The following is a 15,781-nucleotide window of genomic DNA, read 5'->3' as shown; positions in this document are numbered from 1 at the left end:
GCCCAAGTCCTTTTCTATGTTCAGTCAGATTTGCTGGTTATCTTAGTTACGGTTTTACTGCTGTGAGCAGACACCATGACCAAGGCAACTCTTGTAAGGACAACATTTAATTGGGACTGGCTTACAGGTTCGGAGGTTCAGTCCATTATCATCAAGGTGGGAACATGGCAGCATCCTGGCAGGCGTGGTGCAGGAGGAGCTGAGAGTTCTACATCTTCATCTGAAGGCTTCTAGGAGTCAGGTCTTGAAGCCCACACCCACAGTGACACACCCACTCTAACAACGCCACACCTAACAGTGCCACTCCCCTGGCCAAGGGAATACAAACCATCACACTGGCCTCAGGAGATCCTGAGAAACTCACAGGATGCTGACAGTAGTTGCCTGGGTTCTTTCTGAGCTCATTTCTTTGGACAGACTAAGATTTCAATGTCTAAAGAATTGGGCATCCTCAAAGATTGAAACCAAGCCCCAAGGGAAGTGAATGTTGCCTCTGTGGGAGCAGAGGGGCCGGAAGGGTGGGTGGCTGCTAAACCGGACGCTGGCTTGGCTATTTCATAGGCCCTGGGTCTTCCTCTCCCCTACTGGTCCTGTTTAGAGACTCTTCCCCATGCCTCTGTGCCCTTTCCCCATCAATGTGTTCCGGGAATAAGAAGCCACCATCTCCACTTTCCTCCCTGAGGCTCCTCAGCTAATTGTCAACTTGTCACCACAACCAGCAATAAACATTATCTTCTTTGTGGAAAAAAAAAAAAAAAAAAAAAAGAAGCCACCATCTCAGAGAGCTACCCATGCTCCTCTGAGTCCAACCCCTTCTCACTGTGTAGCCCCTCCCATGCTCCCCTCATCTCAGGAGGCCTTCCCTCCCTCTCCTCGACCTCTAGACATGATGAGGCATACCCTTTACCCCAGCACATGAACTTGGAGACAGTCCAAAGAGACTGCCGGGGCCCCTCTCCAGACTGGGGAATCTTAGCCCCTGCCTCGACCATTTACCCATCCTAGCTCTGCGGTCTGGAGTTCATTCCCACCCTTTGGTGGATTTCCAAACAGTCTGTGATGTCACGGTCACCACTGCAGCTCTAAATGACATCCGAGCCCTTTATTGGGGACACTGGCACCATGAACTCTGGGAGAGCTCAGATGACATTAAACTTTGAATACATGCTCACAGCTTCTTTGGTTTTCAGAGGGTACTGGGCAGGCAGCAAATGAGTCACCACCGAGCTGGGAGAGGGGCAGCCCTGGAGCAGCCTGGGCAGGGCATCCTTAGAGCTGGGACCATCAGGATGCTCTGCCTGCCAGCTCCTTGCTGCAGAACTGAGGGCGGGAGCCATGTTCCTGACTTGTAGGTGGCTTTTGTGTCTTAACAGCGGACATGGTGTGAAGCACTGTGGTTACTATTTATTGAGCGTTAAGTTGAATGTGGCCTGTTGGTTTGAAGGCATCACTTCCACGGAGCCTCAGGGCGATCCTGCCATCATCAAGTGGGGAGGAGGCGGGAGTGACTTCATCTCAGCTGAAGTTACTATGGACTGTTAACTGCTCTCTGCTCTGGGCTGGGTGCTGAGAGCTTTTAGATCTTAAGGCAGAGAAGCCCTGGATCCATTCACAGCCAAATGGGAAACTTCTTCTTTCCTGGGTTATCTTTGGTGAGGAGGCAGTGTCAAGGTTGTTCCCAGCTCTGGCCTAACTAGTGTCTCTAAGCATTTTCATGAACCAAATTTCGGAGCCTGGAGCTTCTGTGTGTGTGCATGTGCGTGTATATGTATATGATGTATATGTGTGTATGTATGTATATATATGTGTGTGTATGTATGTATATGTGTGTATGTGTATATATGTGTGTGTGTATATGTACATATAGGTGTGTGTGTATATATATGTATGTGTGTATGTATATGTGTATATATGTGTATATGTATATATATGTGTGTGTATGTGTGTGTATATATATGTGTGTGTATGTGTGTGTATATATGTGTGTGTATGTTTATATATATGTGTGTATGTATATATATGTGTGTGTATATGTTTGTATGTATGTATATGTGTGTGTATGTGTGTTTATATATATGTGTGTGTATGTGTGTATATATGTGTATGTATGTATATATGTGTATATGTGTGTATGTATATGTGTATGTATATGTGTGTATGTATATATGCATGTTTGCATGTGTGTATATATGTATGTGTGTATGTATATGTATGAGTATATGTATATATGTGTGTGTATGTGTGTATGTATATGTGTGTATGTATATATATATATGTGTGTGTGTGTGTGCATATATATACATATATGCATGTGTATGTGTGTGTGTGTGTGTGTGTATTTGGATCTCAGGCTTTATTCGAAAAACCTGACAACTGTGTTCCAGAGTGAAGCAGCTGGGTTTCCCTTAGGCGCTGGTCCTCGGCAGGCTGCCACAGTCCCCACCTTTTCCTGTGAGCCTAACATTAGAACTATTGCTGTCTTTCCTTTTAACATTGTATATGTGTGCACATGTGTATGTGTGTGCATACATGTGCAAGTGTACATGCACACACACTTGCATACACACACTTGAGGTCAGAGGACAGCTTGCAGGAGTTGGTTCTTTCCTTCCGTGTGGGTTCCAGGAACTGCACTTAGGTCAGAGAGTAGTTTCACCACCTCACCGAGCCTTCTGGCCATCCTCTGCTGCCTTTCTCATTGCAACTGCAGTTTTCTTCCCTGGGATCCAGTTTCCCCACCCCTCTCTATACTCCAGAGAGACATCTCACTTTGCAGCTCCCAGATGCGCCAAGTGTTGGTTCCCAGTCTTCCTGGCTCTTTCCTCCATCACTGGAACGCCTATGCTATGATGGGTGTCTGGGCTCCGAGCTCTTTGTATCAGCACTGCCTGTGGAGCTCCGGGCACCATCTTGTTTTTTTTTTTTTTTTTTCTATCAGTGTGTTGAAGAATGGGGTGTGGGACAAGCTATTATGTAAGGGCTTTTCCATCAGCTGCTTCTCAAAGGGGGCTAAGCCTGGGCCCTACAGACAGGCTCAAGACTTCAGGGTCCAGCAGGCTCCCCATCCTGGGGACTCCCAACCTGCCCATTGGTAGCTTCAGAGTGGGTCATGTCCCCCGTCATAAACAAAGTCTCCTTGGTGTGATACCGGTTGACTCTCCTAGAGACGGATGGAGTGTGGGTCAGCTCCAGCCTGTCTTCCTCAGTTGGTGTCACCCAGGGGCAGCACCGGAAAGCAAGCCGGAATCCAGAGCGAAACCTGAAGGGTGTAGAGAGTCACTTTAAGCAAGGGAGCTAGGGGTACAGGAGCCGTCGGCCGGCCATGTGGCTGCTCTAGGCCCCAGGAGACTAGCTCTCTTGCAAAGGAGCCTCACTTTGAAGACTCTACCAACAACTCGGGGCTGTGTGAGAGATGCACACTTGAATGGATTTAGTTTTTTGGAACAGCCAGAGGGGGAAGGGAGAGAGAAATCAAAGTGTATTACAAAGGCACCATGTGACTTAACTGGCTTCCAACAGAGAGGAATCTTAGAAAGAACTGGGGCTCAGGGCCATGTGTGTGGAGTAGGGAACCGCCCTGAGGAACTACTTCAAAGAAAGGCTGGCACATGAGAGCTACCAAGTATGGGTGTATTTGCTCAGCAGATAAACAGCCCTCACTCAAGCCCGGTGTAGGCCTGTAACCTCAGCTCCTCAGAGAACAAGGAAGGAGCAAGGCACAGTTAAAGGATGAGGCTCGCCTGGGCAGCTTAGGGAGAGCATATTTCAAAACTGGGAAGTTGCTCATTAGTAGAGCATTTACCCAGCATGCCCTGGGTTCAGCATTTGCCCAGCATGCCCTGGGTTCAATCCCCAGTACTGGGAGGACCAAAAACAAAAAAACAGGAAAAAAATCCCACCCTTCCCCATGGCGCCATGGACTCCTTTATATCTGAGGTAGTGAGGATGATTTTGAACTTTTGATCTTTCAGAGTGCCTGGATTGCAGGTGCGCACTTCCCTAAGCTTGCCCAGTTTAGGGAGGTCAAACCTGAAGCTTCGTGCCTGCCAGGCAAGCACCAGTCAACTATACCATACCTGCTTTAACCTGATTTTTTTTTTAACATGTATGGGTGCTTTCCCTGCGTGTATGTCTGTGTGACATATGCATGCATTGCCCAAGGTGGCCAGAAGAAGTCACTCGATCCCTTGGGACTGGAGTTACAGGTGATTGTGAGCCATTATGTGGGTGCTGGGATTCGAACCAGGCTACTCAGGAAGAGCTGTCAGTGCCCTTAAGCTGAGCCATTTGTCCAGCCAATCCTTTTGAAAGTCAGAGCCATTTGTCCAGCCAATCCTTTTGAAAGTCAGAGAGAGTGCCTGTCTCCCAGGTCTCCCTGGCTCAAAGCCTTGCACAGCGCTCCCTGTAGGAGAGCTCTTGACCTCAGGGCTGTTGGTCCCCTCTGCAGGGAACTCTTGCCCAGGCTGCAGGGCAGTCAGTCGCTCCAGCTTTTGCTCAACTGTAAACTGCACAAGAACAGTGCCTAAGACCATCAGCACTTCTCACCATCACACGTTATGTTTCTCTACTACATTATGTCTGTCTCCTCCCACCCAGGCTGTCAGTGCTTGCAAAAAACCATATAACTATATATAATATTAACATTATATATTAATATTTCATATAATTTTAATAAATATAAGTGTTATATAATATAGTATAAAATATATATGATATATTGTGTATAATATAGTATAGTATATCTATACTATATTATATACTATATAATATCATATATAATGTATTATATAATAGTATATATACTATATAATATGTATTATATAATAGTATATATACTATATAATATGTATCATATAATAGTATATATTATATATAAACTATATAATATATTATACAATAGTATATATTATATATACAATATGGTACATATGTATATATGCATATACATATATGCATATATCTTTGCTTCTGCTTACTCCTTAACCCCTGGGGCTTGAAAAGTCCTGGGCACACATAGCCACTTGTGAGCATTTTCTGGACTGAGAGTCCAGACTTCTATGTGTTGTCACAGAACAACACTTCAGGGTCTTGCAGCATTGAATGTTGTGCAGTGTCCAAGAACTGTGTGACAGGGTGACAGAAGAGAGGCAGGCACACAGACACGGGATGCTGGTAGTCTCTCCCTGATGTGTGACAGGTTGGTCCCCAGGCTCTCACATTGATCTGAACAAGTGTGAGAGGAATCAGCTGGGAAGCATTGAAGATACAGGAAATTCCAAATCCTATATCCATTGCCTAGGGTTAGGACTGTCTTCTCTTCTTAGGCTCAGTTTTTCTATCTGTACAATGGGAGACCCCCTTTTCTCTCTTATTCACTTCCCTCTGGGGAACTAAAGATTCCAGTAAACACTCACAAAGCCTGGCCCAGGTGGATGGGTCAGCCGAGCAACAAAGAACCCGGTTGTGTTACATGGAGTCTGGATGCCTGTGTAAATGGCTGGTACAAGTTATGTTATGAACAAAGAGGGCCCAGCATGTCAATGCTGCTTACACCCATCAGACTGCAGCTGACTCAGTGTCTCCCTCTTGTGGCCTCTCTCCTGCCCCAACCCAGGCTGAAAGGCTCACTCTGTGCACAGGGATCCTGAGACTTGAATTCAGCCTGGCTCACTACCTCTTCCCTAACCAAGAGTCCCAGAGCTGGTACTAGCATATCTCAGACTCCAGGACCCCAGAAGCACAAGAGCCAGGAGTGAGATCCCAGCCTTTCCTCCGCCGGTCACCTGCTGGGGTTTGGGGCAAAAAATACACTGCCAGTTGCCAGTCCTGCCCCCAGCCTCTTTAGATCAGGCACATTCTTAGGAGGAAGCACTTTAAATGAGCTGCTGAGATGGCTCAGTGGGAAAGGCCATTTGCTGTAAGCCTGGCAACCCAAATTCTATCTCAGAGACCTACATGGTAGAAAGAGAGAGGCAACTGCTACAAATTGTCCTCTGACCCCCACCCTCAACATGTGCCGTGGCACACACTCATTTGCATATGTGTGTGCGCGCGCGCGCACACACACACACACAAAAGAAGAAAAAGCCATCTCAGAGGTAGTCTTACCCAACCTGGCTCTTTCTCCCTCCCATTCTGTTCTTCTGCCTCTCCTTATTCTCTCCTTCCCTCTGTTTCCTGATTCTACCCTCTGCCTTCTCCCTTGTCCCCAATGCAGACCCCAGAAGAGACAAGGACAGACACAGGCAGTATGGCTCAGCAAAGGACAAGGCTTTGGGAAGGAGATGGGACTCGCGATAGATCTGGGCCAAAGAGAGGGTGATGCTGTGGGCTAACCTGGAGGCAGCGTTCCTATGTGGTGCCAGGGGCAGCCTCAGGCTCTGGCAGGAGCTAGAGTGGAGGTCCCTCCCCATGCAGGAGAGTCCCTGTGGGCGGAGGGCACAGCCAGGGTGGGACTCACCTGTGGTTAAGGCAGCAATAAATGATGGGGTTGTACATGGTGGAGCTCATGGCGAGCCAGAAGAGCGCCAGGTAGACCTGCTGGATAAACTTGTGGTAGTAGATGTCCTCTTGGAAGGTTCCCAGGATGAAGTAGAGGTGGTAGGGTAGCCAGCAGATGGCAAATGTCAACACCACCAGTACCATGGCCTTCACAAACTGGTCAGGGAGAGACTCTGGTCAAACCTTGGCATCTGAATCTCAAGCCTTAACCCTCCTAGAACTGGTGTGGGGTACCCTTCACCCCAACTTTGACAGCTTTCTGCCGTCAGACGCCATCCACCTCTCTAGCCTCCATCCCCTAGAATGTGTATTTGGCACATGCCCCGGAGCCCACCTCACGGTATGGCCACGGGAAGGTTTGTCCTTCTACTGACATCCTCCCGTGTAGCAGCCCAGATCTGTGGTCCAGTCTCCCATAAGGTGTCCGGGATTCTTTTCTCTTGGAACACCTCTCTGTCTGGCCTTCTCTCTTAGGTCCAGGCTCTGGGACCCAAGCCACCCTTCCCTGGGACCTTTGTCTGCTTTAGCCCTTCTATCTGTGTAAGCGGTGAAGTCCCAACCTGATAGCCCATTCTCTGCCTGGAGGCCAGGTTCCTGAGCCCTCCCCAGCTCATTGCATGCCTGGCATCTGCAGGCACTTTCCAGCGTTGCCTGAGGACCAGAAAGCAAGCTGGAGATAGCAACTGGAGACCAACTTCCCAGTAGGTGGGACACCTGGGTGACATCCCTACCAGCTATAACGAGAACTCTTAGAACATGGAAAGATCAGTCCAGCATTGGTCTCCAGATCGCTAAAACTGTGCGTGGTTCCTATATAGATTTTCTGAGATGCCCAGTGACCTGGGTTGTGTGCTCCCTAGCACCCCCTAGCGGGTGGGTTCTGGGTCCTGATGGCTCCCTGGAGCCCGTTCCTGCACCCCATCCCACCCAAGTGTCCCACCTTCTTCTTGGCCTGCAGATGGCGCAGATTGGCTCCATGGGCCTGGTGTCTGGGTACCGCGCGTTTCCACAGTGTGAGGCCGATGACGCTGTAAGCCACGAACATCACTACTAGAGGCAGGAAGTAGACGAGGACAAACACCACCAGATGATACCTGGAGGGAAAGCGGAGGACGTGGGTGGGCAGTGGGTGGCCGGATCCACCACTACTCATCCGTGATATAATTAAGGTCCCAGAACCCCACACACCCACCTTGCAGCCCCACCCTGGAGTTCGGTTTAAAGAAAAATTAAGGCAACATTTGCTAGCGTATATGCTAACGCTGGGCTTTCCTTGCAAAAAGTAACCAGCATCAGCCAGTTCTTCCGTGGTATGGAAAAGGCTAAAGGCGGGGAAAGCTAACCAAATGTTATGTTTGTTTAACATATAAAATATAACACCACACCAGTGAGACAGTGGGAATCAGGGCTTGCCGGCCTGAGTTGGATCTTTGGAAACCACATGTAGATCAGACAGCGGCCATAGCATGCACACAGTTCTGTCTTGGTCATGTTTTAATAGAAAAAAAAACATATGTATGTGTGTATATATATATATATATATATATATATATATATATATATATATGATGTATGTGTATGTGTATATGATGTATATGTATATGATGTGTGTATAAATGTGTGTATAAATAAAATGTTTGTTTAATATATATATATATGTTTGTATAAAATTGGGCATGCTGAGTATGGTGACACATGCCTGTGATCTCAACAGTCCAAGTAAAGAGGCAGGAGGATGGGTGTTCAGGGTTAATCCTCCATTCACAGTGAATTAGAGGCCAGCCTGAGATACAGAAGACCTTGTTTAGATAAATACCACTAAGCACAAAGGTTAACATTCCCGCCATTGTTCACAATATACATTTTTCCCCCAGAATCATCTCTGTGTACTGGTATGTTGTGTGTGCAGGGATGGATAGGTGTGCACATGAATATATACTTATATTAAGTAGGTAGGTCATATATGATATTATATGTATAGAATTACAGGAGCCACACTATAGAAAAGGCTTTATCCAGAGATGGGCAGTGGAGAATCCACACTGATAGCTCCCATGTCTTTTGCTTCCTTCCTCTCAACACTGGGTATGTGGCTGTGTCAGCAAATACCTCCGAGCCAGGCCCACATACCACTGCACCTGCTGAGACCCAATACACTGGGTTGTATTGAAGTTCATCGCCTCCTTTGGGGAAGACGCTGTGCAGGAGGCATGTCACTGGCTCCATTTCTGAGGGTGCCATGGCTTCCTGGATAAGCCACAAGATTCCTTCTGTCTCCTAGGTAGGCCTACTGCGGGTGGGAGGGAATCCTTGGAACATCAAGGAATGGACCTGAGCCCCACTCCACCATGTGACTTCTTAAAAAAAAGCATGTGTATGTGTGTGTGACATGCATGTGTGTATGTGTATCTGCATGTGGATAAGTGTGTGTGTGTGCGCGCGCGCGCGCGCGCCACAGGCTGATATGGAATGTCTTCCTCAATGTCTCTCTCCCTAATATTTTGAGGCAGGGTCTCTCATTTGAACCCAGGGCTCTCTGACTTGGCTAGTCCAGCTGACCTTTGCTCTATATCACAAACCCCACTTCCTGAGTACTGAGATCATAGGGGAGCTGCCATGGCTGCCTGGCATTGACCTCCCAACAGACCACACACACATTCTCTAAGAGGTACACATATCCATCACTATCCCCCACACAGACGCTACATGTGTGCAGAGCATGTGCAAGGCATGCAGAGCTACATACTCCACCTGTAGATGCACACACTGATGCTCCAACTTACTGAGGTGGCAGACCAACTGAGCAACTGGATGGAGGCATAGTTGCCAGCATCTGCTTCCCCCGCCTCACGCCCCTGCCTCAGCACTCACTGACCCTGCTGACTGGGGCACAGCTTGTAATATACTTTCTCCCCCATCAAGATGGAAGACTACAATACATATGGTGGTCACAGCGACTTGTAAGGAGGCAGGAGGATCAGAGTTTGAGGCCAGTGTAGGCTGTGTAAGACTGACCCAAAAATCAAATAAGAGGTTGGGATGGAACTTAGTTTATAGGATGCTTGCCTGGCACACACTGGCCCTCAGTTCCACCCCAGGTACCATGAAAAGCAGGTGTAGTAGTGACAAGGACAGTACTGTCTAAAATTAAATAAATAAAATATCAATTTAATATAAATATTAAATCAATACAAATAGTATATTTATTATAACAATTATATCATACATCATAAATATTATAATTAATATTTATATTAACTTAATGAATATTATAATATTTATTATCACAATTACACTATAAATTATAAATATTATAATTGATATTTATATTAAATTAATATAAATATTTAAATTAAATAAAATGATTTCATGACAATGAAATCAATTAAAAATAGAATGTTCTGTAACACTCAAAGAATTAAAAGAGTCTGCATCTACAAAGTGCTTACAACGGGCCTGGTACTCGGCATAGCTTTTAGGATGGACGGTCCCTAACTTCTTTTCTGATTCAATGACTGACTTTCTGTTGATGGAAATGTAAGGAGGCATTCAGCAGAAGCTACACCTTAAATTCTTACCTTTCTGCTTGCTCTCAAGAAGCTGGGCAGAGGCAGTGAGCTGTGGCTCCCAGTCAGCCACCAGTCAGTTACGAGGGCATTACCCACTTACAATGGGTTTGTTGGGCTGCAGCCTCATTGTTAGTTTTTGCTGTTTTGTTTTTAAATATGGCTTTGTGTAGCCCCAGGCTTAACTTGACCTGAGCAGGTTCTGTAGCTGAGGATGGCTTTGAATTTATGGTCCTCTTTCTCTACCTCTCAAATGCCCGGATTACAGGTGCACGGAGGCACACTCAGCTTGTGTGGTGCTAGGAATCGAACTAAAGGTTTTCTGGATGCTAGATAAGCAATCTGAAGAGATGGCTCAGCGGTTAAGAGCACCGGCTGGTCTTCCAGAGGTCCTGAGTTCAATTCCCAGCAAGCACATGGTGGCTCACAACCATCTGTAATGGGATCAGATGCCCTCTTCTGGTGTGTCTGCACTCACTTGATCACATATATAGCTGCATATCCCTAGGCATACACTACACATAGACACCAGCCAACATACAGGTACATGTACCCTGGGGCGGGGCTTACAGTAGGAGCATCTTGCCTCCGTTGTCGTTGGGCCAGGCCACCACACACTTGGTGGCCCCCTGGTCCACAGTGATGGTGGAGTAGAAGCATTGTGGGGAGGCGAGAGCCAGGGCTACCAGCCAGATGCCAGCGATAACCGCCTTGGTGCTGGGGGCCGAGAGCCGTGGCTGGAAGGGATGGACGATGGCCATGTACCTAGAAGCAGAGGACAACATCAGCAGCCGGCATCCTCACGGCAGATACCCCCTCCTCATCTTCCTGCCCAGGCTCATGCCCTCCAGCTCTTGTCCATACAGCTGCCCTGTATGCGGATGCCAATCTGCAGAGGAATGGGGAGGTAGTCAGGAGGTGGTGACTGTCCCCAGCCACAGCACACTAGTAACCCAGAATCTAGCCCAGGTACCCAGCACACTGCCTCCCTCTGGGTGTGGACAAGTCCTTGGACAGCCACACTGTGATCCAAACTGGAAAAGGATACAGTCCAACATTAGCTTGAAGCTCAGCCCGACTGGAGCATCTATACCCTCAGCTCAAAGCCAGAGATCCTGAATGGCATTCAGCATGGTATAACCATTTCCCAGACATAGATCAAACCAGCAACACACATGGTCCTATAGGGTAACCACCCTATATCGAACTAAAGGTTTTCTGGATGCTAGATAAGCAATCTGAAGAGATGGCTCAGCGGTTAAGAGCACCGGCTGGTCTTCCAGAGGTCCTGAGTTCAATTCCCAGCAAGCACATGGTGGCTCACAACCATCTGTAATGGGATCCGATGCCCTCTTCTGGTGTGTCTGAAGACAGCAACAGTATATTCATATACATAAAATAAATAAATAGAAAAATCTTTTTAAAAAAGAAAGAAAGCAGGCTGAGAAAGCCATAGGAAGCAAGTCAGGAAGCAGCATTTCTCTATGGCTTCTGATGACTTTCTCTCAGTGGAGGACCAAGAAGCATAAAATGACATAAACCCTTTCCTTCCCACGCTGCTTTTGGTCATGATACCTTATCACAGCAATGAGAGCCTTAACTAAGAAGCCCTGGATCGGCTAACATGGCCCTCTGTGAGCCTTTCCTTCTTCCCTTCCTGGGGTTCCTTCTTCCTCTCTGTACTGACTAAAGTCACAGGCCACCTTCTTGATGAAGTTGTCTAGAGCAGGCTCAGCTGCTGTCCCTCTGGGGTTGGAGGTTGCTATGGGGACTTGAGCTGTACTTGTTGAGCCCTGAGCCTGTCCATGCCCAGTGGCCTTGACAGTGAGCATCATCACCATGGGTCCAGGGTCAAGGGTCAAGGGTCAAGGGTCATGAGCCCTTCCTTTCAGAGGTGAGCTTGAACTTTGAGACAAGGCTGGGACCACAGTCTGTGACATTGAATTGTACACTTTCCCTATTTGCTGAAGCAGAGGCGTCCCCACCAAAGCATCCTGTACGTTAAGATTGAGCCCCTAGAACATTATCATCTTATCTGCTGCTTGGGATATTGGTCCTCTAGAATTCTCCAGATGAACCCTGATCTCCTACTCATCTTTGCTTGGATCCCAACCCCCCAACAAGACCCACCCTGAGGCCCATGGCATCCTGTAACTCGGAGGTTCTCAACCTGGGGGTTGTGACCCCCTTTGGCAGCCCTCACTCTAAAAATATTTACATTAAATTCATAACAGTAGCAAATTACAGTTGCGAAGCAGCAATGAAAGCAATTTCATGGTGGTGGTGGGGGGTCACCACCACAACACAAGCAACTGTGTTAAAAGGTTACAGCACTAGGAAGGTTGAGAACCACTGCATGTAACCTGCCCCTCTTCGGCACACATATCTTGGTGCCTGGAGATTCTTTCCCTTTAGCTATTTGTTCACAACACTCATGATCTCAAAATACAACTTACAATTTCTTTATTTGATGGGCAGCGGTGGTGTGCACCTTTAACAGAAACAGGTGGATCTCTTAGTTCGAGGACAGCCTCGTCTACAAATCAAGTTCCACAACAGCCAGGGCTACACAGAGAAACTCTGTTTCAAAAAACCAAACCAAACCAAACCACACCAAACCAAACCAAACCAAGCCAAAACCACCACCACCACCAAAATATTTGTAGGCTTAGGATTTAAATTGTTACTGTGATAGGAACATTTACGTTGGGTTTTCACCATCTAAAACCCAGAGCAATAGTTATCAGGCAGATACTAAGTATATATTTGTTGAGTAAAGAAATGGAGAAAGGGGCCAATAACATGGCTGAGAAGATAAAGGCGCTTGCTGCCAAGCCTGAGAACCTGAGTTCAAAGATCCAGAACCAACAAAAGACTAGATCTCCCCTCCCTCAAAAAGACTAAAAAGATATGAGTCCTGCAAGTTGTTCTCTGACCTTCCCAGGTATACTATGACAATGTGCGTGTGCTAGCATGTGCATACACCCCCCCAACAAATAAATATAATAGCAATTTTAAAAAGGGGAAGAATGATGAGCCTCCGCTGCCGTCAGCCTGATCAGAGCCCCTCCTCTGAACTACCAGTCATTAGCCTACTGCCTGACTCCCAGGCTCCCAGGCTCTCACAGAGCCTTCTGCCACTGAGCCTCCCACCGAAGTGCAGGCTCTGTAAGTCCATGTGCTAAAGTTGCCCTCACCCCTGGAAGTTCCCCAGCCCCTGGACCTGTGCCCCACACAGAGGAAACACCCTAAATTTGTTGCCTAACTGAGTAAAAATGCGTAGAGGAATTCACACAGACCCAAGGAGGAAGGAAGGATGTTCAGTGGGCACCAGCCTGATTTTTGAAAGACTTCCCGAGTCCACCACCCAGAGGGCTGTGTTTCAGGCCCCTGGCTCTACCCTAACTCCATGACTGACCTTAAATCCTACTTATCTTGATTCCTCGGGGAGCTTGTGTGTGAAGTTAGAAGCTGGGTCCACATGGATGGTGTTGGAACTCTTTTGCTTGTGTCAACTGGCTATGTTGCTTAGGACGATTCTGGCCACTCTGACCCTCCTCCTGCTACCTCAGAGTGTGGAGATTACTGGAATACACCACCCTCTTAAACCTAATTTATGCAGCGCTGGGGCTCAAACCCAGCTGAGCAAGCACTCTGCCAATGGAGTCACGTTAGAGTCACATTCACAGCCCCAAACTGAAATTTTCATTTCGAATGAATAGAAAACATTGTCCAAGAACTCCATTAAAAAAAAAATCTATAGTTCAGCGGTGAGAGGCTGTGGGTGAAGGTTTCTGGGGAAGTTACAGGAGGTGGAATTCTGGAAGACAGGAAGGATCACACCTATCTAACAGAACTATGTGCCAGAAGGTCTCACGGCCCTGTCTCCCTGCACCTCGTTTGTCTTTGTCTCTCCTCATCCTATTGCCTCTCTGTCAGATTCCTGCTTCCCCCTCTTATCCCAGCCCTGCCTGTTCCAGAAGTTCTCACTAAAGAAGGTGGTCTTCCTTCACCCCATCTTCGGCCCACTCCTTAAAGATCGCTGTTGGCGACCCCCTTCCCTGGCTGGGATTATAAAAAAAAAAAAAATCAGCATTGTTATAACTTAGATGCAACACTCTAACTTCATGCAGCATCCCACCTTTTCCTATATATAAAAGCAACATGTGCAATTTCCCCATACGACAAGAGCAAGATAAGGAGACCCGCACTTCAAAAGTCTCGGGTGAAGCCATTCTGTGTCTAATCTGGTGCTCCCTGCTTTGGCTCCGCATCTCTTTGTCTTCTTGCTATGAACCAAAACTTAAGTACGCAATTCCCTGGGATGGGCCCCCATCAAGACACCCGCCCCCTTCCCCAACGCCCACTCTTGCCTGTCGGCAGCGATGGCCGTCATTGAGTAGATACTGACGAACATGGCTGTGACGGGAAAGAGGTTCTGGAAATAGCAGAAGGCGCGGCCGAAGTACCAGATGTTGTGACTGGCATAGATGAAGTTGAAGGTCGCGTTGAAGGCTGCCATGCAGAGGTCTGCCAAGGCCAGGTTGATGATGAAATAGTTGGTGACTGTGCGCATCCTCTCGTGGGCCAGAATGATCCAGATGACTGTAGCGTTGCCTGTTACAGCCACCAGCACCAGGGCCAGGTAGGCTGTGGCCCACAGCGCCAGCTGCCAGGCAGGCATGGAGAAGGCTGTAACACCCGTGGAGTTGCCCTCAAGGCCGGATAAGACGCTGGTGTCGGTAACACTGGCACGGCCCCCCATGACTGATTCTGGGCCTGGAACACAGGGTCTGGCCCTGCCGTTCCCTCTCGAATTGCCACAGAAGAGAATTCCTCTTGGGTGTGTAGATTTACGGGGGTGAGAGAGGACGATCCAAAAGCAGACACGTGTAGCCAGAGGACCACGCCTACAGCTCAAGCAAAAGTGAGTCAGGCTGAGCAGAAAGCAAGGTCCCAGGCAAACTGTTCAAGCATCTCATGGAGATAGAGAACTCAAACTCCAGTCTCGGAGCAGGAGGCATCCTGATAACATGTTGGTTCCGATCTTCCACACCAGAGTCAAAAGGCTGAGGAGAGTCAGAGAAAAGATGTGTCCAGCAACAGGCATTCAGGATGTTGGTATCAAGAACTTTGAATTTAGATCTCTTTTAATGCTATTCAGGGTACATCCCAGATGAGGGATGTGCACGGTGTGCCAAGTCTGTGGGTCCTGTAAGTCCACTGTGCCGCTGTCTGGTCTCCAAGCTTTGTAGAGCAAGCTCCCAATGCTGGCAGCCCTCGGCTGCTCCCAGCTCCTCCCTGAAGGGCAGGCAAGGGCCTTGGCAGAGGTGCTGCCTGCTCCCGCCCTCCTTCCACCCCCTGCTTGGATGGCTGGGCCTTGTCTCTTGAAAGATTTAGGACCTGCTGGGAAGCAGAGGAAACCTTGGGGAGCGAGGCATAGCCTGGATGGGGGTTGCATAGAGGGTCTAAACCTCAGTATTTGCCAGGCAGGAACTGCTGGGGCACGCTGGCATTTGCATTTGGGCATTTGGGAACCAGAAGGACTCAGGCTGGCTTTGGAATCCTGGGGAAGTCATTCACTCTGCTTGAAAAAGAAATCCCTTGGGGTACAGAGTGATTTGATGGGGTGATGAGGTAAGTGATGAGGGCTGGGTTCTGAGCCTCTGGTGCTACCCCTTACCTGCTCTCTGACTAGACAATCCTGGCCATTT

General features: G+C 47.9%; 1 protein-coding gene across 1 annotated transcript; it reads right to left on the bottom strand.

Annotated features, from left to right (window-relative positions):
- Positions 1-1,088: 1,088 nt before the first annotated feature.
- Tacr2 (tachykinin receptor 2) lies at positions 1,089-15,031 on the bottom strand. Its single transcript, XM_034524568.3, has 5 exons — positions 14,441-15,031; positions 10,638-10,832; positions 7,442-7,595; positions 6,461-6,657; positions 1,089-3,259 (listed from the first exon to the last, which is right to left on the bottom strand). The coding sequence occupies exons 1-5, from the start codon at positions 14,830-14,832 to the stop codon at positions 3,043-3,045; spliced, it is 1,155 nt and encodes a 384-aa protein (XP_034380459.1). The 5' UTR covers positions 14,833-15,031; the 3' UTR covers positions 1,089-3,042.
- Between the last annotated feature and the right edge of the window lie 750 nt (positions 15,032-15,781).

Source organism: Arvicanthis niloticus, chromosome 20 (genome assembly GCF_011762505.2).
Source record: "Arvicanthis niloticus isolate mArvNil1 chromosome 20, mArvNil1.pat.X, whole genome shotgun sequence".
In the NCBI taxonomy this organism is placed as follows: domain Eukaryota; kingdom Metazoa; phylum Chordata; class Mammalia; order Rodentia; family Muridae; genus Arvicanthis; species Arvicanthis niloticus.
This window is presented reverse-complemented; position numbering and strand designations above follow the sequence as displayed.

Bases quoted from the DNA above. Each gene is read 5' to 3' on its own strand.
- Tacr2 (XM_034524568.3), bottom strand. From the start codon at position 14,832: ATGGGGGGCCGTGCCAGTGTTACCGACACCAGCGTCTTATCCGGCCTT. The intron at 10,833-14,440 runs GCAAGAGTGGGC...CTCTGCTTCTAG, and splicing joins ACGGCCATCGCTGCCGACAG to GTACATGGCCATCGTCCATC. The intron at 3,260-6,460 runs GTGAGTCCCACC...TACACCCTTCAG, and splicing joins TATTGCTGCCTTAACCACAG to GTTTCGCTCTGGATTCCGGC.